We start from the raw sequence: 25,374 nt of genomic DNA, 5'->3' as shown, positions 1-25,374 counted from the left end.
CGCTGGGTTTGGTCCAGAAGAGCCGATTGGCTCTCCCGGTGCTCGTCCTCAAGCCATGCCTCCCACTGCCTATTCATCATTAGTGGATGTTTGAGTACTATTGGGCTGTCTATGTGTGGAGGCCTCTTGGGACACTCCCATGTGATGTGCTTTTTTGCGGGTGTGTCACTTTCTGTGTAAGTGGTGCAGGTTTGAGTATGTATTCGTCTGAAGACGATGCCAGTCGCTCTCCTGTTGACTGTTTGAATTCGAGTGAGGAACTCGAAAGCAACTCCGCTCCTCTCTTTGTTGTAAGAGATGTCACGAGAATTCGGTGCAAGGTCGTCGCTGGGCCCTTTTGTTGCACGGACGTGTAATCCTCGAGCAATACAGGCTTCCCTGGAGTTCCCTGCCAGTCCCTCGTGTGCCGGACATCATATGATTGCGTGGCGCACTTCTAGTTGATTGCCCAAAATTTTGATTATTGATTGGGGTGCCGTCCCATTTAGAAACAGGCGGCAAGCTAACAGGCAAAATTCACAGCAGCAATAGCACTCCGAAACTCACTGCATTCCAAAAACGACGTTGCCAATTTCTGCTGTTCCAAGTTTTTTTGCTGCTTCTGTGAAGCGTCTTAAGGTAAATTATCATTACAAAAGGGTGGCGATGCAACAATGTATGCAAATGCATGCTATCCCTTCCTGCCTTGCTTCCCCAATGCGAAATCCTATGTCAACGGAATATTTACCCTTCATAAAGTTCAAATGCGGGTATGCTTCGATATACTATGCAGCGCATGGCTGTTATCCCATAAGGTCGGCTCGGATTCTAATGCGGCAACCGCGAGTGCTTAAACTCAAACTAGTGACATCGCACTGGTTCAGTATAAAAAAAGTCACAGGCCTGCGCGGCCCACGCAGCACAGTCACAACGTAAGCTGGTTGAGTAGCGCAAGAGTAGCTCCAATTTCGGCACCGCGCACAACAAGGTCTTCGCGGCAGTGTCTTCGCCTCGATTTTGACGACAACGATCTCAATTGTCCACCCGGCGTCGGCGTCGACAGCGAGCTGCGGCTTGTAATTCTCTCTGCACAGCCGTCTGCTGTGCCCGATGATGCATGGTTGTAGCCGCGCACGTAGCTCTACAATTCGCTTCTTCAGCAACGGTTCGTATCTTGAGAGGAGACGCCATAACGTGTACCGAAGAGGTACCCAGAATACTTGGCGCAGATCTAATACATCGGGATAGCGTTGATTGCGCGCCTCGTCTGAATCGCATCGCGTCTGAATCGCATCTCGTCGCACGCGGCGGTTGCAGGCACGTCGCGACCATCATCGCGACCAGAAATGGCTATTGGAATGAGCCCATAACAGCTTACGCTGTAATAAAACTTAGGCAACAAATTTATCAGTACTGCTCGATTATGCCTGGCCTCGGATGCAGATGAAACAGTGATGTATTGACGCCGTTATAAGCAAATTAAGACGCAGCGGAAATTTAACGTACTTGTATTCGTTTTGTTTTTGCTAGAGCGTTCTTTGGCAGGCTCTTGGTACTTACAACGTCAGACGAAGAGTCACCAAGACATAATATGGCGAAGTTCGGACAATGAGGTGGTATGAACTCGCAACTGCTCGCCTGATTACTTGTGCCATGCAGCTGCGTTACATTGTCCTACCGATCGTTTTCACTTGGCGCGATGGGAATCTTCGAAAACTATGAGCCGCTCGCACCGACAAATTTGTGACAATAATTTGAAAGTAGTGGTTAACCGGGCTTGCTATTGCAATAAAATAATGCTTTAAACGAGCGAGAATTAAGTGGCCGTGGACCATATCACACTCTTAAACGAACGCTAAACTGCACACACAATCTTTAACGCCTTGAGAGCTACAGCAGCGACGGTTTGGAAGCCCAATGGAAGGCACTGCTATCTGAGGGGGTACCTTTGCGACACTCTGAAACGTTGTCTTTACAGTGACTCTGGATGATGATGATGATTTAACGACATCTCCTTTGAAACGGTGCGGGGAAAATTGTCATCTAGCCTGCTTAAGTTACTCAGATAAGCTCTCAATGCGTTTCTTTCTGGAGTTCTTGTATATATCTAGTTAACCATCTCTATCTACATTGTACCACTACCTATGCCTGCGATGGATCCGGTAGTATCAGTCTCTTCCCTGCTGCTTTTTCTACCAATACTCCCAACGTCTCTTGCCTCTCTCGACTGCTGGCCGGCTGATACTTCACTCTACTTTTAATCAAAGTGCTTCTGGAGGTTATACGTTACGTACTGGTTTTGCTCGGTGAGTGCCTTCGCATTCGAGTAGGATGTGCCGAGTGGTCTCCGGATTTTTGCTGCAGCATACACATGTCTCATCTAATTGCGGATATTTGATCCAATATGTTTTTGTCCTTAAGCAACTAGCTTAAGCCTCAAATAGCAAGGTCCTTCCTTTTGTGTTATCGAACAGATTTCCTTTCTAATTTCATTTTCTCATTCCAGTAAATCTAAATGGTCTTCTTCGATTTCATTCTTTGAATTCGATTCGTGGTCTCCGTTTCTCTCTCTTTCTGATTACTCCTGGTTTTCTATTACTCCTGGCCCCCACGTACGTTCGGCCCCCAAGTAAAGTTACTTGTGTTTTTTAGCCGCCTTGTTTAGCAGCCATGTTTGGCCGCCGTTCATGTTCCTGAGTGTTTCTTCAAAACTAATTTTGATCTGCGCTTCTCCGACCTCAAACGAGGCCCAACCCTTGTCCCCTTGCGCCGCCTCATTTGTGGTTTTGCCGTGCGCTCCCAAAGCCAACCGGCCCACCGATCTTTAGTGAACTTCCAACACCTACAATATATCCGATGTTAAGCACAGAATCAACATCATTGTCCGCTAGTCGCACTATGTCGTCCGTATACGTCAGTGCAGGGACCTTCTAGTAACGGTGCACAGAATGGCATTCGCGAATGTCATCACTGGCTCCACGAATTTTTTGCAGATTCCAAGCACCACCTCATATTTATTGTGGCCCCAAAGCGTCCTATGTTTCAGTATTGCTGATTTTTCAGATGACCTTGGTGGGTGCTTGAGTAAGTCTTTCCTTTGATTATTTACAAGCCGATATATTTAATCGCTCGACTGCGAGTATGACTTGCTGTTGTATCGACACCACGCAGCTGCTCGACTCTTCATTAAAGGGACACTAAAGGCAAATACTAAGTCGACGTGGACTGTTTAAATACCCTTCCAGAAACCTCAAAACGCTTGTCTCATGCAAAGAAAAGACTTAGTTTACGAAAAAATTGGATCTGAAGGGTCCAAATAATTTTATTGCAATTCAAATCACCCGCCACGCCAATTGAGGAGTGGTGACGTTGCATACGCCATTTTCAGCCGTTGGTGAGTGTAACGGCGCGCGACAGATGGCGGTACGGTGCGCCGCTGCAGCTGATTTTGGTAAAGTGGCGTAGACCGTTCGGGCATTCCGCGACGTCGCGTGGAAGTGGAATTCTCTGCTACTTGCAGTTAGTGCGAGGTTCGCGAGCCAGAAAAACAAGTGCAACACTACACGTTAACAGAAAAACTGAAACGCGAAAGTGCGGGCGGCGCAGAGTCGAGCGAACACGAAACATTTTGACCGCCCGCGTTGTTGTCAACGGTGTAATGTCAGTTAGTTCTTTTTTGTAAAAATGTAATACAACTGGTGAAGTAGTATTTTCTTTCTTCTTATAATACAGTACAATGATGTTTTCATAACGAGTGGTTCAGTACTAGTGACAGAATTTAAATGAGGAGTGCCTTCGTCATCGGGCGAGTACTTGAATGTCCCGGGGGAGTCGCTAATCATGTCCTGCATTTACCTTAATTTCTCTATTACTAAGGCTCTGCTCGCGATAATATTGACGCTTTAGAGATACTCGTGCACTAATGCATCACTTTAGCTTGACTTAGTATTTGCCTTTAGTGTCCCTTTAAAAATCATACTTCTCGATTTCTCTGTGCTAAGGCATAGATTTGTCGTTGTGTTGCCCCACATATTCGTCAGCGTGTGTCAATCAGTTGCATTGTCCGCTAGTAGCACTATGTCGTCCGTATAAGTCAGTGCAGGGACCTTCTGTTGCACCATTACTTCATTACGCGTGTATGATGAATCTAACCCTAATTCGCTGTTTTCTATTCGTCTTTCTATGTCGTTAACACAAAGCGTGAACAACAATGGAGACAGAGGGCATCCTTGTTTCAGTCCTTGGGGAATTTCCAGCTCTTCATTACAATTTCGCCCTTGCGATGCAATTTCCACTCGGTTGTTTCTATAAGTCTCCCTCAGCTCCTGCACGAAATTGTCATCTATGCCTTCATGCTTGACAATATCCCATAGAAACTCCCTGTCTACGTTGTCGTAGGCTCCCTCGATATCTAGAAATGCTATCGATAAATGTCTATTCAGCGCTACTAAAATTTCTATGCACAATCTTCTAAGTGTCTGCCTGTCGGAACCCATTCTGTATTTCATCGAGTACATCATTTGATTCCGCCCATTTCGACAGTTCTAATTTAATGGCTTGCATTGTCATTATACATAGGAGCGACGTCACTGTAACTGGTCCGTACGAGCTTGTCCTATTCTTATCACATTATCTTTGAATACGAGATCCATCTTGCTTTCACACCATCAAACTATAATTTTCTTCATTTTGATCACTTGTTCAATGGCATTAGGCAGGAGTGTCTTACTCCTTGGACCGAGGTTTTTGATTAGCTGTATCGGGATTTCATCGGGTCCTGCGGCGGTGTTAAGGACATTTTCTTCTTCGTTTTCAGCATAGTTTTTTTTTTACTTTGATCTCTCAGGCTTGTGGGTTGATACTGTATCTATTTGGGTCTGAACTATCCTTTGTTTTGTGCTTAAGTTAGCCCTAACAGTGTCTGTTTTGTAGCGCGATGGCATCGTCTACTTCGAAGATGTTACCTAACTCTTCATCCTTTATAGCCGTCTGCAAATTTTTAGTTGGAGCTCCGAGTGCTCTTACATGGTTCCAGAATCTTCTTGCTGCGTCTTTGTCTCTCTTGCAAATGTTATTCACCCTACGTTCCCTTGTGCATTTAATCGCGCCGTGTTTGGGGCGTCATCTGGCGGCGTATAGCCGGAAAGGACAGCTGTTACTGCGGTAAGCAAGGGCATTCTACTTCGAGGCTGGTACAAAGCGTCGGTAGGGATGTAATACGAATGGCTTCGATACGAACACCATGTAATAAAAAAATGCTTTTAATTGACTGCAACTGGGAAAATGTCGCAAGACGTTGCTATGAGCGTTGCTACCACTGTTCCCTAATCCGCGGTGACTAGGTATTCCATAAAAGTCCATACGTGTACGCACAATCTAAAACTCTATAGACAGTTTGACGCACTTGTAAGTGAAACCATCTGTACAAACATGCAAACGTCCTCCTATATAATTAAACATGGTTCCACGTTCCAGATACATCGAACAATGTTACAGATAATGGAGTTTAAACTTATGCACAGACATGGTAGACAGTTTTAGCGTCCAGTATTCCCGTGTATACAATGCAGTTTTGCCGGACTCTCTTAGCTTGTGACGCTTCGGCTAACAACAATGCCTACAGAGACGCTTTCGTGTTTCATGACTGTTCTTCTCAGAAAAAAAAACGAACCAACATTTAATAAGGAAACGTAATCTTGCAATAACAAGGCAAGATTACGCCACTGACAAAAATTTGTGTGGCAAACCCACAACCAAAGTTTTCTGTCTCGATGAGCTTGGCGCCAATGACCGAGGCACTCACAATTATGCCACTGGTTACCCGGTAACCTGCCAACGCCATTATACATCAGATGATACCTCACACGCCAGAACTCTTTATTAGCGTTTGCGGGATATCGGGCTGCCGGAGATGAGTATGACAAAATGATGGCTGATGCCAACACCTTGTGCCGACTCAAACCTAATACTGCGCTGACCTACTATATTCAACATAACTGGCTGTGTGAAGTGTTTGTAGGGACATAATCGTTAACATGCACTCACTATACGATCTTGTTTCGACGACAACAATCACCCAACACAAGTTTCTAACACATTCTAGATGGACAAGGCGTCACGAGATGTTGCTACCAGCCTTGTTACTGCTTTCCGTGGCTCTGGTAACTCGGTATTCCATAAATGGTAAGATGTTTGTGGACAAGCTCAAATTACATCTGAAGTCCAAGTACAAGGAACCCTGTTCCTGACGAGGCTGACTGTTTCAGTGTAACATAGATTCACACATTTCATATGTGGCTCTAAACAGTAAGATGAGCACTATTCATTGATTCTTCTTTTTACAAATCTTCATGCGACACACCATTCCACTTATTTAGGTGAAAAATATTTGGGAAGATGTTTCGCATATGCTGGCATTTAATGAAACAAGACTAACAGTGTATGGACGGCCACCACAGCCACACAGTTTAAGAAGACACATGCCTAGGACAAGGGCTTTGCGCATTGCAGAAAAAGTCAATGTGAATGAGGCAAGAAAGAAAAAGAGCAGATTACATTGCAGAGTGAGAGCGAGAGAGAAAAAAAAGCAAGAAAAAAAATGAAGCACGCAAGTGTATGTGCTTTTTGATCTCGGTCCCTGACACATGTCACCATGTAAAATAGTTCTTGAGCTAACCTGGCTCCACAAAGTTTTTTTTTTGTTTTTCACACCGCACTACGGCTACTGTTCCAGGCTGCATGAGTTACCCTTAGTCCCATACACCGCAACCCACCACCCCACACACTTTTTTCTGCTCGTGCTTCTCGCATGCATTGCAGTTCAGCTTTGGCACGTGCACAAAATTGGCGTGAATGGCCTCCAGAACGGCTTCACTACGGGGTTAAGGCATGATCGACTCGTTCTCTGATGGCATTTAGCCGTCCGAACTTTGAACTCCCGCATTTGGCGCCGAAGTCATCCATCTCGACGTTGTACGCCGCAATGCCGCTGTAGTTCTTGGGTAGTGCGTCGAGTCTTGACTGAGCCTGCGTAGAGCGCAACGTGGCTGTGATTATTGGGAGAGAAATACGCCCATTTGACGAATGCTCGCTGAATAGTCAGTGCTGGTTGACCACTCGGCTGGTTCATAACGCTCTCCGACTCGGATCGCAATGATACGGAGCGTGGTCTATATTGGTGCCAGAGAAGGCATGTAAAGCTGCACGCTTAAGCAGCTTGCCAGGGCAATCAGAGGCCGGAAGCCGAAACACGTAGGCACTTGTTTCATTTTAAACAAATACAGCCGATAAACCAATCGCGCACTCGCCATGGTAGGCAGCGCAACAGCAAAGGAAGTTGGAGCAGCCACGTGACTAGAAATCATCTGTAGACTCAGAGCTGGGCTACTAAGTTGTGCATCCATCATGTAAAAAATAGCGCGAGAGGACACGGAAAAGTGTGGTCGTTGTCTGTCAATGGCTTTTTCCGCAGCCTTTCGCAATATAGACCAGAACTTGGCCGGATTGTGGCTGCACTACCGTGTTGAAGGAGAGATCTAGTGCCTCGGAGCCGGAGCTCCGGTGCGCTGATAGAATCCGCTCAATGTATTACGAGCGCTCAATTTGACCAGGGAAATGTAACGTACTCGAAGATACCGCTCTGGGTGCTCGAAATCGACGAACGAAATCGACGTTTATCTCACAGTAGTAAACTAAGATCCAAACAAGCTTGGGTTAATTCGTTGTACATCAGGGGCGTTATCCCATAAAGCTGTTCGAAATCATTTCTATTCCATTTCTGCTATGTGCTTTCTACGCTTCATCACGAATAGTTTTTTTTTTCGTAGCACAATAACGTTGTCGAGCCCTTTCGGCCTCATATATATACATGTAGATAGAGCAATGTCGTATTCGACATTGCTCTATCTACACATCTTTACTGAGGATCTGTTTTAGTGACATTTTTATTCTTCTGTTGCACGCCGCCGAGCTTTTTTACCACCCACCGCAAGCTAAACAAGGGGAAGCGAACCAATCGCTGACGCCTGCACCACTCTCCTCATCCGGTTATCTAATTTCCCTACGCTAGCTTGGCCTTACAAAAACCCTCCCCACTTCTCCACGCTTCTCGCCTGTTGTAAGGCAAATTAGATGAGCAAAAACAGTTAAGGTAAGCAGTGCTATTAGTTGTAAAAGCAAACAATAGATATCTCCTATAAACAAGGATGGCGTTTGAATGGGTTCTTCAAACAACGCTGTGGGTCACCGCCCGACGCTGGCATCGCCGGGTACGTATACGGTGCCGCCGCGGCCCCTCCGCGTTGTGCTGTGACGAATGCGCTAGCTGACTCGGTGCGGCTTGTTCAGGGCAACCGCGTGATCTGATGGATATCTCTGAGTGACGTGACTCAAGGTCCGAGTGCCAACATCTGCCGAACAGATCGTCTGCTTGCCGAATCCCACAGGCTCTCCCCATCATGGTGGAAGCTCGTCACGTTAGGAATCCTTTCAACGCGAGTCCGTAGCGCGCCATTCATTGTTAAGCCGATGTATTGGCTGCCGACGTACTTGCACTAACGGACATGAAGTTTGTTCGACCCTTGGATATCGTGTTATTGTCGTAGAGGTAACTGCGAAAGGAAATGTGCTAGTCATGCCATTCCCTGCGATAGCAGCCGCGCGTAGTTATATGTACACTGTAGCACAGCAAAGGGATGGCACACATGAACTCAACCGCAAGCCGAGGGATAGCGTCTGATTTTGGCGCGTCTTGAGCGCCAAGCGGTGGTGTCTGTGTGAACATCGAAAATCAAATGTGAACTGAGCGCCATGGCGACCTTCAGTACGCGGAACATTAGAGCACCACCCCGTTTCGCCGTAGGCTTCGCAGTGCGAGGCATTGAAGAGCACCACCAAGAGGATCGCACGCGATCTTTGATTGTCTATAACTACGTTTTTTGCTGCACGCAGTGGAATACTGTTTGCTGCAAAATCATTTCTTAAATATTGCGTTTTAACCTCTAATGCACTTCATTCTCTACTTCGAAAAAGAGTGGTCCAGGACCTCCGGATAAGGTTATTTTGAAGAGCACTTACTCGAGCTACACTGGACTCAAGCTGCACTACAGAACACATCTTTAAAAGGTGATAGTGAAATTCATGGCGTTACGATAGGTTAGTTGACACGCCACGGTTGCCTAAAGACTATGGCGTTCTGGTGTTGAGCATGATGTTGCGTGGTCGATTCGCGGACACGTCGAGATCATTGTGATTGGAATTCTGAAATTGTCTGTTTCAACTTGAAAAGCATTTCTCGACATCGATAGAAAACTACTTCAGGCCCCCTTTAAGGTCGTTGGATACTGGGTCCATGGTAGGGTACCAAGCGTCATTAGAAGGCGGCGACAGTATATGGGCATTCACCTTTGTCTTTATCTGGTCGATGTTGTCAAAAAAGACTATCGTGTTTTGGCTCCAAACTGATACTGTAACATCCATTGAGTCGTATGGTGATCCCGTACGCCGTTCACAAATTCCAGACTCGCAGACGCATGCCTGAAAATACAAGCAAAACAAAAGTATATAGAGCGAAGTCCAGTTGACTTTGGAGTAATGGAAGATAAGCTGATTAGGGTACATGAGCGCCTTAATTGCTTGAGCAGGAACCTAATCTCTTTCGTTACTTGCTGGCACTGCAGCACGGTACGCATTCGCAAGCAGAGCGCAAGCGCGGTTGCGTTCGCTTACGGGCCGAATTCACAGCGTCGTCCATCTCGTGTTTTAATTCGACAGCGTTAATGGCCCCGTGTCGCAGACAATCCGGTGTCGGCGTGGATGTCGACATCCGTGGCGGAAAAAAAAAAAAAAAAACACCGCATATCCACGAAGTGAATGATGATGAGTGGGCGAAGCACCGGCCGGGCGATCACTCGGGCAAAACGCCGGAAGCGTTCTCCGAGACAGGAAGCTGGCTTCTGGTTCCGGCTTCCGGAACCGGAAGTGGAACCGGAAGCTGGAACGGTTCCGGCAGACGGAGTGTGGCGTACATATACTATACATATATATATATATATATATATACTGTACATGTGTACAATATATACAGCGCTTATATAGCCCTTGTAGGGAGCCTACATGCAAGCTAAACGGCGTTGCATGTAGGCTCCCTAAGCCCTTGAGCACCGCAGCGTCCCTAACTACGGACGAGAGAGAGAGAGAGCGGATCGGGAACCAGAAAGAGAGCACAGCTGCGCCTCTAGCGGGAGCGGCGAGTACTAGCGTTACTACGACGGCGCGACGAGGGACAAGGCTCGACCCTAAGTAGTTTCGCCCCAAAAATAATCCGCAAACACCCCGACCGCGCAGGCCCTCCGCGTGGCGTAAGGTGTCCTGAACCTGAACCTGAATAATCCTGAACAGCCCCGACCCCGTGATGCTCTCCACGTGGTGCAAGGTTTTAGTGAACAAAAATTGAATTTCTCACAGTGAATACGTCAGAAAAATGGTAAAGTACGACTTAACCACAACCTACATATATGGTGGCGTCGGACTGTTATTTGAATGTACGAGGAAATGTAATTCTGTTACGAGGAAACTCAAGCACAAACCCGTTTTCCAGCATTCCTACCATCCCAAACCGGTGCGCTCAGGTAATATACCTGCGAAAGCTCTATCCAGATGGCGCTCGCACCCTCGGCAGGTCAAATTGGGACTTGGCCTGTCTTATGCGTTATGTACACGCGCGCGCGTCGAGGCAATAGCAAACAATTATTAAAGTAATAAAAAAGGTGCTAGGGCCTTCACATTATAATATAAGACGACTTATATTGCACCTGAAAAAACGTGTTCCCAACAATGCATTTCTGCTTAAAAAGGAAGCCGACTTTAAGGGGATCGGTGTAAGCTTGGTCTTTGTAAGCTGGCATTCCCACGTTGTGTTGCGGTGAAGCTCACTGAAACAAAAATGCGATGCGAACAGGGCCCGATAACACTATCGCGTTCTACTCCTAAAAGCGAAGTGCAGTGACGGCCCTTTCGAGATGACCTGTGCACGTCAAGAAATACGAGGCCACTGTTGTGTTGTCTGCTCCGAAACTGTTGAATGCCACGCCCCCAGTGGCGAAGAGAGCAGGTCGCCGTAAAATTGGACCCGCTATCGTATGTACTGGCATGATAAACAGCAGCAGTAGCTGCAGGTTGCCGGGACGCATGTGCGAAAAATTAACGCATTATGGGGGCCGTGACGTTTTCGAGCTCCTGTAATCACTTCTGCTGCTTGCATTACATAAAAACATCGCCTTTGAGAAAGACTGTCATTAACTGGAGCAGTTATTACTGGGGAGGGGGCGGGATGCAGTTTCAATTTGTAACAACTTAGTGTTGCTAGACTGCCGTGCCATTAAATTACGCATGACAAATTAAAATACAATTGTTCAGAGTGTAATGTCACAAGTTATGCCTGTTTCACATACTGGAATTTCGCACTCCACATTACGCAGCCACGATTTTAGCAAGCGCAGAATTCACACTTCCGCTTTTCTTCTTCTTTGGGGGGTTTTCGGTGCCAAAACCAGTTCCGATTATGAGGCACGCCGTTGTGGAGGGCACCGGATTAATTTTGACCACCTGGGGTTCTTTAACATGCACTACAACGGAAGCACACGAGCGTTTTGCATTTCGCCTTCATCAAAATGCGGCTGCCGCGGCCGGGATTCGATCCCGTGACCTCGTGTTCAGCAGCGCGACACCTTAGCTACTGCGCCAGCACGGTGGGTTGTCCCCTTCATATGCACCTATCGCGGCATCTATCACATTCACCTATCGCGGTCAATGGAATACAGGTAGGCCGGATTGGTAAGTCACGCAGGCTCGAATGTAAGCTGATTGCAGTATTGCTTTGCCTATGTTCATAAATACATGAGACTGTCATAACGCAGTGCACATAATTACGTTTCCTGCACATGGTTTTGCGGTGTACCAGGCGCTTTCGTATTACACTTACGTAACCGCAGACTAAGGGCACACAACGTGAGCATCGTGCTTGGTCGGTCGTCGGGGGCTAATCGTGAGCACGGCTACAGCTGCGGGCACGCGATTGTGGCAGGGACAATTGCATGCACAGCTGTGTGCAAGTCAAGAAAATGTGTTTACCGTGTAATTGCAGCCGTGTGCACATATAAAGCGTCGCTGAAGGAGCACGTATGCTTGCTCTGTAGCGTCAATGCAGTGGTCCATGCGCAACCTGGCAGATTTGTGTCCGCGCACGTACAGTTGAACCCGCGAATTAACACACATTAAAACCTCTCTATTTCCCTAGCACGTTGTTACACCATAGCGTCTAATGCAGTTACATTGATAAGACATGTAGTCAAAAGGTTGTCGCAAGGTAATCGGGTTATTATGGTGCAGTTACGTAAGCAGTGAACATCACACCAAGTCGCACTTTCGCCCCAATGGCGAACCGTCGATTGCGATAGCAAATTAGTAAACAGCCATACGAAGTAAGGATAGTAGTTTTACGGGCCGTATAAACTTGTAAACATTCACTTACTAACTAAATTAGCAAGCATCTTATCATCGTGCACAGGCAAACATGAACATAATATCACGGGCATTCACGAGTACACGGGCGAGATGGAATCGTATATTACAATATTTACAGGCTTCTGCTACCACGGAATGGCTGAAAGGATCTCACGCGGTATGTCCAGTCTTCTTTCTCTTCGCGTAGCAAAGCGGTCTTTAACGGCATACTCAAAGGCAATGCCTATAGTAACATCACCCCCGGCGCACTGAGCGCCCTAACGGCGCCTTCTAAAATCAGTCAGCACTACTGGTGTAGTAGGGTTTTACCCACGACACATGGACAACATCAGTAGCAGACGTAAAAGCAGAAGACTGGCGATGTTGGAGCGGAGTGATGAGGTAGTCAACATCGCTGACTTTGCGGAGAACTTTGTAGGGTCCTGTGTAGCGAGTGCAGGGAGAGGCCTTCATCCTGCAATGGACATAAATATAGGCTGATGATGATGTAGCGAGGGAGGAGCTTCTCGCACTGGCCTTGGCGTCGAGACGGCGTCCCAAGTAGGACCAGAGATTCAGGAGGGTACTCTACTTCACCGTGCCGGTTCTCATAGCGCTCTTTTTGGGAGGCCTGCGATGCACATAGCCTATTGTCAGCAACCTGGCGAGCCATGCTGGCTCGAGAGAGGACGTCCTGAGTATATGCGGTTGGTACGGAGGGATCAGCAGGAAGGAGCGTCTCGAAGGGCAACGCAGGGTTGCGGTCGTACAGGAGAAAGAACGGCGAATCGCCGGCGGGGTCATGCCAGGACGAGTTGTAGGCAAAAGTGACGTAAGGGAGGGTGGCGTCCCAATCGCGGTGATCAGTAGAGACGTACATGGACAGCATATCCGTGAGTGTTCGGTTGAGCCACTCGGTAAGACCGTTGGTCTGTGGATGGTAGGCTGCCGTAAGCCGATGCCCAGTAGAGCAGCTACGAATAATTTTGTGAATGACCTTTGCAAGCAAAGAGCGGCCACGATGCGTAAGAAGCTGGAGCCGGGTACACAAAAACATTCTTAGGCTAAAACTGTTGGCAGAATCAGGTGTCAGCCAATCATGGTGTTGGACATACCATTAGCGAAAGCGGCTGGCCAATGGCAAGCAGCACTTACGAACAAAAGGCTTTGTGAATTCGGCCCCTGGTTCGGAGCCCCATGTCGAAGAATGACGTCATTGAGCAGAAAGTTTGCAACGTCTGTAGCGCAGCTACTGGGCATGGCACGTGTTATGACATATCTGTTCGTATAGTCAATTGCGACAGCAATCCATTTGTTGCCTGACACGGATGTAGGGAAAGGTCCGAGCAAGTCAAGGCCAATGCGAAAGAAGGACTCCGTTGAAATGTCGACAGCTTGAAGCAGGCCAGCCTGTGGAAGAGCAGGACATTTCCAGCTGTGACAGTACTTGCAGACCGCAACGTATCGGCTTACAGAACGATACAAGCCAGGCCAAAAAAAAAAAAAAAAACGCTGTCGCACGCCATCGTAGGTGTGGGAACGCCCAGGTGTCCCGCAGTTGGAGCATATGTAGATGCTGAAGTATACTGGTACGCAGGTGTCGGAGAATCACTAGCAAGAATTCTGGCCCGTCAGGTTTCATGCTGCGACGGTGTACAACTTCATTGCGTAGGACATACTGTGGAAGAGATGGGTCGGAACATGCAGAAGAGAGTTGCTCAGTGGTGAGCTTTAGGGTTTCATCTCGACGCTGTTCGGTGCCGACGTCGCGCAAATCAGATATGGCAAGCACGCAGGAATCATTGTCATCGTCAGCGAGGATCGCAGGGTCCACTGGATGGCGCGAAAGACAATCGGCATCATGCCGTGGCCTGCCAGATTTATAAATTACCTCAAAGGTGCATTCCTGTAGTCTTAGCGGCCAGCGACCAAGGCGACCAGTTGGGTCCTTGAGCGGTGACAGCCAACAAGGAGCATAGTGGTCAGTAGGAACCGAGAATACGAGACCGTTGGGACAGCCCAGATCAACGCAAGGCACTCACGCTCTGTGATCGAATAGTTCCGTTCAGATGTAGAGAGCAGGCGGCTGGCGTATGCAGTAACACGTGTTTGGCCGTGCTGGTGTTGAATGAGGCAGGAGCCGATTCCATGCCTACTAGCATCTGTGCGAGCTTCAATAAACGCCAATGGGTCAAAGTGAGCCAAAATAGGTGGGGAAGTGAGCAAGTTGGTCAGCGCCGAGAATGCAGCCGCTTGGTCTTGGCCCGAAGGGAAGGGCACGTCCTTTTTTAGAAGGTCGGTTAGGGGTCGGGCTATGATGGCGAAATTGCTTATAAGATGGCGACAGTACGAGCATAATCAAACAAGAGTCCAAACAGCTTTATTAGTCGAGGGCACAGTGAAGTTGTTGACAGCGCTAATCTTGTCAGTGTCAAGTTGGACACCTGGAGCACTTACACGATGACCAAGCACAACGATTTGTTTTCTGCCGAAATTACACTTTTTTGGAGTTAAGCTGGAGTCCCGTTCGACTAAAGACAGCTATAATGGTGGCCAAACGAGTAAGGTGACTTTCAAACGTTGGGAAAACACAATGACGTCGTCCAGGTAGCAGAGGCCGATGGACCATTAAGGGGGCGTTGCACAGACCAAAGGGCATAACTTAGACGTGACAGAGATCGTCCGGTGTGATAAAGGCAGTTCTATCTTGGTCCAAGTCATCAACACAAACCTGCCAGTAACCCGAGCGCAGGTCTATGGATGAGAAGTATCGCGAACCGTGAAGACAGTCAAGGGCGTCATTGATCCGTGGGAGCGGATATACGTCTTTGCGCGTTATTTTGTTTAAGGCATGATAGTCAACGCACAATCTCCACCTGCCAACCTTATTTTTGACTAAGACGGTAGGTGACGCCCACGGACTTGAGCAAGCCTCTATGACGCCTTTGGAGAGCATCTTGTCGACTTCTCTTTGTATGACCTGGCGTTCGGAATGGGACACGCGATATGGTCGCCATCTGACAGGAATAGCATCTCCGGTACGTATTCGATGACTGACGAGAGACGTTTAACCTAGGGGGTGGTCATCTAAGTCGAAGGTATCCCTATAGGTCGTTAAGAGGTGGTGGAGTTCCGCGGCTTGACAGGTGGGAAGGTCAGGGGCAATCATTTTGGTAATTACGTCGGGAAGTGGAATTGCCGGGCCGTTTGCGACAAAGTACTAACAAGTGTCGTCGTCTAATGCCACGACGTCGCATTCATCAAATGCTGACACGTTCGCCACTGAGATGCCTTGCGGGAGAGCTTGGGTCAAGTTGCTGAAGTTGAGGAGCTGGAGCTGGACGTGGTTGTTGACAACAATCCCGAGGGTGTGCGGCACAGCAATATTTCTGGTCAACAGCAAGTCAACTAGTGGAGATACTATGTAGTCCCCGTATGGAACTGGTGATGCCGCCGTCAAGGCAACACACGTGGCGGCTTGCGGTGACAACTTAACATAATCGACAGAAGCATAAGCGGTGGGACGGTAAATCTGGAACATCAGCAAGTTGAGGAAGCTCAAGTTGAAGGACGCCGGCTGCACAGTCAATGAGAGCGGCATGGGCCGACAAGAAATCAAGTCCGAGAATGACGTCGTTGGGGCATAGCTCGAGAACAGTAAACAAAACTTATCTGTGGTGACCGGCGATAGTGATGCCAGATGTGCACATTCCAAGGACTACGGGCGTTCTATCAGCGACGCGAATAATACCAGTAGCGGTGGGGGTAAGTACTTTCTTGAAGCGGCTACGGAGTTGATTACTCATCACGGAATTTAGTGCCCCAGTATCGACTAGTGCGGGAATAGTTAAGCCGTCAACGGTCAAGTTTCGTCGTGTCGGCAATACGAGGAGAGGATTTGAGGAGGAAGTCGAAGATGAGCGTCACCTCTAACAGATGCATTCCTTAGTTTACCCGTCGGTGGTTGAGCGGCGATATCGGACGTCGTCGTAGAGGCGATGCAGGCGAAAGACAACGCGCTGGCGGCGAACGGGACTGGTTACCTCGGAGTGACGGGGAACGGCTGTGTGGCGTCGGGGTCGCATCAAAGGTGTAGGGCTCAAAAGGCTGAAACCGGCGGTAGCAATTCTGCTGTATGGCTGGTATGGCTGAGTGGGTTGAAAACGGCAGCAGTTGTCGGTGCGGCTAGCAGTATCATCCCGGGTTAACGACGACATCGAACGATGGCGCGGGACGTGACCGATACCGCGACAGTAGAAACAAATCAGCCGATCATCTGCCATCTGTCATTCAGCCCAATTACGAGAGCGCGGATAGAACCCTTGCTGCTGGGGCGGCGACCTAGCGCGAAAGTCAGTTGTCCGAGACTGAGCAACGGTGCAGACGGCGAAACCCAAGTTGCCGAGTTCCTCCCGCATAGTGGAATGAACCAGCGAAACGGCCGGCACGTGAAAATCGCCGTGGCCCTTGTTGGCAAGAGCTGGAACAATTGCTTTGATATCCCGACGGAACATTCGGGAAGTTCCGATGGCGGTGACCACTGCAGACGAGAGGCCTGTCCGTCTTTGTATGATGACGTCGGAGCGGAGTTCGGTAGACGAGCCAATGACCTCGCAATACGCAGACTTTTCGCTTGCTCAAAACGCGGACATTCTTCAAAAACTGCGTGGACGGTCGCACAATTTCGGCACACTAATAGGTTGAACGCATCGTCTGCAACTTCCTTCATCACATTACCAACCTTGTCCGACTCCGTCATGTCAACGTCGACTTTACGGCGAAGAGCCAAGACGTCCTGAATGCAGGATGTGTACGAGGTTCAGTGGACGTCTGAGCGCGGATGGATAGCTCTTTCGTAGCGGCGGCCTTTCGACCCATGGGCTTCCCAAACAAAGCACTAAGTTTTTCTTTGAAAGTGTCCCAACTTCCAATCTCCACCTCATGTTTATTGAACCATACCTTTGCCGTTCTTTGAGATAGACCAGCACGTTCTCCAGCATCAGCGTCGGGTCCCAACGAATGATCTCACTGTTACGTTCATAATTGGCAATACAATCTTCGACTTCAACTTATCGGTACCGAAGAACGCCCTGTGTCTTTAGGATGCGTAAGGACGATCGTTGACGTTGTTGTAGGGGCTGGTGCAGGCGTTGTACTGGCTGGCGCTGGCGGCATGGTCGTGGTCTCGTCTGTCATCATGATGACCCCGACTCGACGACCACTGTGGAGCTCCGTGTACAGCGCTTCTTCTTGTACCCCGCAGCTCCACAATATTGTCACGGTGGTTCACGATTACCCTTTAGAGACCGAATCGTATACTACAATATTTACAGGCCGCTGCTACCACAGAATGGCTGACAGCATCTCACGCGGCACGTCCCGTCTTCTTTGTCTTCGAGTAGCAAAACGGTCCTTTAACGGTATGCTCAAACTCAATGCCTCGTAACAATATCGCACTCGATGATCGCGGTCAACAGGCTGGCGTAAGGCAGCACTGGCCGCGGCAGCGAGCGAAGTGACATTCGTGCTGTATATCGCTTCAACGCAAACTGAGCGGTGAGAACACAGCGCACGCAAAGCTACGAGCCGTCTGCCAGCCTAGACTGCCCCCAAAGCAGATCGTATCCAAGATAAAGACCGCGCGACCACGTGCAGCCGAAGTACCACCCCCCTCCCTCCACCGATGGCTGGCGCGCGATGGAAGACGGCGCGCATCCTCCCCGCTTTCCTCTCTTGGGCGAGCGAGATTGAGCCGCGATCGTCGGCTCACCCTCGCGCCTTTCACTCACACATACAGCATATACGGCACGCGTGGCTACGATGATATCCTCTTGGACTTCATGCGGAACGTCACGGTGACGGCGATGGCAAAAAATGCTCCGGGAGTGTCCATATAATTGCTATCGCAATAAAAACTGCATTTGTTGTTCAGTTTTGATCACACGGTATTGAGATGAACTATCCTTCATTTCGGACTGTGCACGCACAAAAAGCGAGAAGCCACTACACGGCGCACTGTCCACATTGGCTCGGTGCCTTTCTCGAAGGTGGCCAGTACCGCTCACCGGCCCTTCCCTAAATAAAATGTGACTGCGCCCGGGGGTGCAATTTTTACGTGTTGTTAGGCTAATTCATTATTTAGCTTCCGCGCGTCATTGTTTGCCCCTAACCCAAATTAGCAACCAGCGCAGACCCCTTAGATAGCATAAAAACAGCTTTGTTCAGCTGCCAACGGTGTCGGTATTGGCATTGGCGTTTCCGCAAGCAAACTGCACGTTCTCTAAATGAATTACCATAAGCGCGAAGTCTTAGTCTACGTCTGCTTTATGGCACACATGAATTGCGTGCATGAAAAGAGTAGGAAACGCATCGATTGCGATAGCAAATCAGTAGACAGCTATATGAAGTAAGGCTATTAGTTTTATCAGCTGTTTATACTTGGAAACATTCGCTTACTAACTGAATGAACAAGCGTGGTGTCAGCGCGCCCAAGCAAACATCACACTCAATGTCCGCAGACACTCGCTGTGAAAACGCTTGCGTGAGCAAGCGCGGCTGCAAGAGCAGCGAGTGAAGTGCCCATCGTGCAGTCTATCGCTTTAAGGGAAACAGAGCTGGGAAAACACAGCGCACACAAGGGTATGTGCCGTCTGCAGATCGCTTTCAGGTTGCGGCGCGCGCGACCACGCGGTTGCGAAAAGTACGCAGTTGCTGGGGGAGTAGAAGCCGCACCCCCTCCCCTTCGCGCTGCCTCCCCGCTTTTCTATACCTTCGCGCGCGTGACAGAGCCGCGTTTGCCAGTTGCCCTTGCGCAAGGTCGCGACATACGCAATTGGTGCCGGAACACAACGCCGCCCACCTGCCTCAATGCCGTCACGCCATAGCTTTTCGCGCGACGGAAGACTTCCCGTTTGCTCACCGCCTTCCTCTCTCGAGCGCGCCCAATTTAGCCGCGATCATCGGCTCCCCTCGCGCGCTTTCATTCGCACATGCAGCATACGGCGCGCGGCGACGACTTTATCGCCGTTGGAATTATACGGAACCATCACAGCGACGGCGGCGATAGAAATACGCTTGCAGTGTTCATATAATTGACTATCGCGAGAAAATGATAAATAGGCATCTTAACACATATACTACGGTCTCCCGCTTGCGGTGTTATTGAGATAGCAATTATATGGACACTCCAAGCGAATTCCTGCCTTTGTCGTCACCGTCGCCCTCGCCGTGAGGTTGCGTATTAATTCCAACGGCGATAAATTGTCGCTGCGCGCCGTATGCTGTATGTGCGAGTGAAAGCGCCAGGGACGCACGCTTTCACGTAGAGCGAACGCGCGGCGGAGAGCGAACGCCCGTCTTGCGGAAGGCCGTGGGGGGGATGGGAGGGAAGAGAGGCGACGTTTAGCTGCGGCACTAAATGTATATCTTGCGACCGGGCGCAAGGGGAACTGGCGACTCCATCTCCCACGCAAAAGGAGGAAAGCGTGAAGGCAGCGCGGGATGGAGGGGGCGCGGCTTCTACTCTGCCAGCAACTGCGTACTTGTACTTTGCGCGGCTATGGACTGTCGCGCGCATCGTATCTTGAAAGCGATCTCCACACGTCTCTTACCTTTGTATGCGCTGTGCTTTCGCCGCTCAGTTTCCGTTGAAGCGATAGGCCGCACGAACCTTCGTTCGCTGCTACACCGCGCTTGCTCACGCCAGTGTTTAGACTGTGGTTGTCTGCGGTCAGCGAGTGCGATGTATTCATGTTTGCTTGCGCGCGCTGAGACCAGGCTTATTAATTCATTTAGTAAGTGAATGTGTCCGAGTTTATGCGGCCGATAAAAGCCACTATCCTTACTCCTTATAGCACTCTACTAATTTGGTATCGCAATTAATTCTTCGCCTTTAGGGCGAAACTGTGACTTATTTTACAGCGAAGCTGCGTAGATCTACCTCTCAATGGGTCTGTAGTCTCCATGGGCAAAAACTCGGGAGGCGGGCGCCACCTGGGCCGCTGGGTTCCTTGCAGCACCAATAGATGGCGCTCGCCTCGGCGCATCCGTAAATGCATCCGCGGCAGCGGCGAAGCCGGCCGCGTGGCGGAAGGAAAAAAAAAAGCTCAGAAAGTTCGCCTTCGCGTAGAGCATTCGCCGGAAGCGTTGCCCGGTTAAGATTATTGTTGCATAAGCTGCAGTGGCCGGGAAGCGGCGACTGTAGCATACAAAGCAGGGAATGACGTAACCACACTTTCGTATGTAAAAGAACAACCCGCCTCGCAACTGATTTGTGTTGTGACGGTGCTATGAGAAGGCCACGTATAATGAGGTGTCTTGAAGGGAAGCGTGCATACGAGGTGTGGCGAAAGCGTGGTTAAGTGCATTTTTCTTCTCTCTAGCTCCACTCTTTGTAGGTTCACAAAAATGGCAGGCGCATGCCACGTCACAGGCCGTTGAAATGTCGTAGCCTAAAAATTAGGTAAAGTGAATGTGTATGTCGCCATTTCAATAATCTAATTATGGGATTTTACGTGCCAAATCCACGACCTGATTATGTGGCACAACTTAGTGGGGGACTCCGGAATAATTTGCACCACCTGGGGTGCACTTAAAGCTAAGTACGGGGATGTTTTCGCATTTCGTCCCCATCCGAATGTGGCTGCTGGGGCCAGGATTCGATACCGCGACCTCGTGCTCAGCAGCCTAACACAATAGCCACTATGCAACCACGGCGGGTCATGTGAATTGCATCTAGCTACGTCTGAATGGGTAATCGCGTTCTAGTCGTTTAACGCTTCGCTGTCCAACCACGTTCACAGCGCGCATTGGAGACCACCTTTTTTCTTATTTTTATCCTAATAATTTGCCCGCCGACGAAATCGCCTAAGTTCCAACACGTCCTCTTCATAAGCTTCTCTGTGTTGTTGCAGATGCAATTCTCTCGTTTCTTGTTTTCCACGCTAGCTTTCCCGCGTGAGCTCTTGCCTGCGTTCTAACTACACTCGGTGAGGCTAAATCGAAATGGACCAAACGTCACAACGCACTCGCTTGCCCGCGCTAAATTAATAAGGGCGTTCTATAGCGATTGTCAATGTATGGCCCGTGGCGTAATGGTTTGGACATCGGGCTTTCCTTTACTAGAGGTTCTGCGTTCGAATCCTGCCATCGGACAGTTTCAATCGCGGTTATTTATTTATCAAGCAGTACTTTGCTAAAATGACGAGCTAATAAAGCCGCCTAATAAAGGACAATGTTTTAGACAGGCCAAATTGGTGTAATTATCATATTTGCCATACTGGCAGAAATACCGCGTTTGCAGCTATATATTTGTGAAGATGGGCAATATAAGAGTCAGAAGCCTGTAGGCGTCAAGGAAACGAAGGCGCAGGAAAGCAAGCCAACTATGTAATAGCCGAACACGGCACGACAGGATTCCCAGTTCTCCCAAGTTTTTTCAGATTTTGGGATGACGACAGGTACGCAGAAACCTTTTCAACATCTTCTCAGCAGGTATTCGTTTTGCATGAGAGCAACAGTGTTGCATGGGCACTAAGTTCCTGCGCAAGCTTGAGTGACATCAGAGCAGTGTCGCTCGGTTTATTCCTCAATACGGTCACTAGTGCTCGTGGTGTTGATGAAATACATGTCATGATGGGCGTCAGTTAGCTTTAGTTAGGCTACACCTTCTGTTCACCATTTACTTTGTCTTCGTATAATGCCAAGACTAGAATAGGTTAAAAAGCACTATCGCTTTATTTTTATTGAGTTTTATGAGCAGTGATGACGAAATCATGCGCAAATATATTTCTCAGCCCAGTTTTCATGCGCCGTTACGGTGACAGGATGAAGATATAAGGAATTCCTTTATTGCCGGTTTTCTTAACCTCGACAGTTGTGAGATTCCGCAGAAGAAAAGGAGCTTGAGCAAGTCCTAGCGGTAGCTCCTGGCTGTCAAGTTTTTTTTTCAGAGACAAGAAAACGGTCAGGAAAATTTGTTTTGGCTAGCCCATATGACCGCTTTATATGTTTGAATATAGTGCTTTGAATAAGAATAGCCTCTGTATTTTGACATTTCCGCCTTGTTTGAGTCATGTCAAAGTACAAAATATGTGAACAAGGATCAATACGTTCCGCTTTTAATTATGTACAGCTTTGACTAACTCCAAAATCGGTCATGTTTAATTACTACACTGATAATTGCATGATGATAGACGGACGAAGGCGCTACGGAGTGTTTTTCCTGTGGGCACGAGCGCACTCCCACTGTTTTATTTTATGTGAACACGCCAAGCGCCTTTTTACCGTCATCGTCGTCGTCGTCGCCGTGAGGTTCCGTAAAAAGTTCAACGGCGACAAAATCGTCCCTGCGCGCCGTATACGCAGTGTGCGCGAGTGTAAGCGTACGAGGGTGCACTCGAGCCAGCAATGGCGGCTCATGTAGCGCACGCGTGGGAGGAAGGCAGGCCGGAAGCACGCGGTCTTCTTTTGCGCGCGAGGCACGGGTGCGAGGCGACGGAGAGGGAGAGGGAGGAGGTGCATTCTGCTCCGTCGGCTGTTGCTTACAGCGCTGGCCGCGCAGGCGCCGTATCTCGAAAGCGATCTGCGATGTGGGCGAAGTGCGCCCGCGCACAATGAGGCCCGCACACCCGCGTGGGCCTCATCTTCAAATCGATCTGCGATGGGGACAAAGTGCATGCGCCGAGTGTCGGTATCTTTGTAGGCGCTGTGCTTTCGACGTTCGCGCTGGAGCGAGACGAGGGACAGCGCGAAGGTCAATTTGCCTGCTGCTGCTGGCGCGCTTTCTCACTCCGGCGTCTTCGCGGCGAGTTACGGCGCTCATCGAGCGAGATGTGTTCATGTTTACCTGTGCGCGCGTGACACCGTGCCTGTCTATTTAGTTAGTAAACGAATGTTTACAGCTTTATGCGGCCCATTAAGCTGCTATACTGGCTTCGTATAGCTGTCTACTAATTTGCTGTCGAAATCGATGCTACGCCTTTCGGACAAAACTGTGACTTTTTATTACAACGGAAATAAATTAGAAATACGACATCAGGAACTAATAAAAAAGATTATGCGGAACCTCGTTGAATGGGAGCTGTCCAAGATAGGCGTAGCATCATATGGCCAGGGCGCGGTGCGGAATGCGTTATGCGTGGCAATGATGTACGTAGGAGTTGTTCTGATAGAGTATGCGTTATTTATATATGCATCAACAATACGAACAAAGGGACGCACATATTTACATTGCTGAACGTAGCTTTGACTTGGTTTAACGCATTCTCTCGTTTTGGGTCCCATTTAAACACTTCCTATCCTCCCTGATCGGGTTTCTACCAGGGCATCCCACACTGCTTGGCATACTGCTTTGAGTACACGTTTAGGCATTTCTGGCCTAGGCTTAAAGTCTTTATTTACTTATGGCATACGGGGAAAGGCGAAATCGGAATGCTTTGCACCGGCCCGCCTATTGTTATCACGAGCAATGGGTCATTTGTCACCGTGCTCCAGATGGCAGCTATCAACCGCGCACAAAATGGACTTAGACTGTGCATACTCGTCCTGTACTGGGAAAGCTGTTTTCTGGCTTGACATTCTCGCCGCGCATTGGGAAAGGGGTTCTCTGCCTTCCCATGACATTTTTAGACCGTATAACTACATAATGCTACGCATTAAGCGAAATTCGCCAGACATGGCGTATTGATCGCGCGTTCTCGGTGGACTAGCTAGTCACGCCTGTCATTACGACATGAACAAGCCACGCTTGCTTCTCCTGAGGAAAGGCAGCTGACATGCATACAACTCTCCCCTCCTATTTTTCCACGTCAATGCTGACGTCATGAAAGAGTACTGTTTTGTTTGTGATTTGTTTTGAGTAGGATGCCCGGCATGCGCCAGAGGTGGAAGCAGCACTGGTGCGTCACGTCGGCATGCTCCCGTGGGCAATTTCGACGTCCAAGATGCGGTATAGGGAGTTTCTGCGTCCTGCTACAGTGAATAACAATGTTTATTTACGATAAAATGCTGTTGTAGGACAGTAGCGTGACATAGGAGGTCACAAATGAGAGGCCGCTTTGGTCTGTGACGTCTGGTGACTCAACCAGATGCTGCGTCATCCGATTTGACTCGACTTAAGCTACAGGGCTGCGCCATGCGGCCAAAGTGACGCTCAGTATGAAAGGGAGGCCTATCGTGCAAGCGTAACGGAACCGGAGGACGCAAAACGACATAACTGTGCCGAGTTGCTATAACTGCAGTCTCCGAAAAAAGAAAAGCTGAACAAATGTTTTCTGTTGCAGAAAATTCCCGAGAATTATTGCATAAGTCACTTACTGAGCGCACAAAGCACAGTCTTCGCACCTTCGCTTAATCAATGATACATTCTTCGCTCAGAAGGCAGCTCGCTTCACTTCTGTAGCACTTCCTGTAACGCTAAATAGGAGCGCTTCCATTTATAGCATGGCCTACGAGATGCTCATAAGCAGCACCAGATCTCAGAGGCCGTGTTTAAACGCAGCAGTTTTCTGCAGCATATACACTCGCCACTACACAGGACGAGTACTGGTGCCAAGGACCAGCCGAGTGTGCAGCCGAAGTGGTCGCGCCCTGGAGTGACAATCTAAATATAGGAACTTTCTTCCCTTGCCAAACCCACGGACACCAAGTGGAAATAAATAATTTTGGTGCATCCGTTATGTCGCGCTGAAAACGGGTGGCTGATGCTTACGTCATATTACTGAAAAAAGAAACTCTCAGATCTACTGAGCCGAAAATACACCGCGTGTAATGTTCGAAAACATTTCTTATAAAATTAATTTTACTTGCGTCTGCTATCTACTTTTTATTAAAAATTTTGTACATTGCAGTAAGGTTGTTTGTTATGTACCAATGTGCACTGAAAAGTGAAGATGC

At 48.8% G+C, this 25,374-nt stretch overlaps 1 protein-coding gene across 1 annotated transcript in view; it reads right to left on the bottom strand.

Moving 5' to 3' along the window:
• Nucleotides 1–6,468: 6,468 nt before the first annotated feature.
• Nucleotides 6,469–25,374, bottom strand: part of LOC125947101 (uncharacterized) — a 50,095-nt gene continuing 31,189 nt past the window's right edge. The window contains exons 8-9 of the mRNA XM_049671449.1: nucleotides 9,382–9,513; nucleotides 6,469–7,005 (exon numbers count right to left, since the gene is read on the bottom strand). Coding sequence (XP_049527406.1) covers nucleotides 6,853–7,005; nucleotides 9,382–9,513 — 285 coding nt within the window. The 3' untranslated portion in view covers nucleotides 6,469–6,852. The remainder of the gene's footprint in view (nucleotides 7,006–9,381; nucleotides 9,514–25,374) is intronic.

The sequence above is a fragment of the Dermacentor silvarum genome, chromosome 7 (genome assembly GCF_013339745.2).
Source record: "Dermacentor silvarum isolate Dsil-2018 chromosome 7, BIME_Dsil_1.4, whole genome shotgun sequence".
NCBI lineage: Eukaryota > Metazoa > Arthropoda > Arachnida > Ixodida > Ixodidae > Dermacentor > Dermacentor silvarum.
The sequence above is the reverse complement of the archived record's forward strand: the minus strand, read 5'-3'. Positions and strand labels throughout refer to the sequence as shown.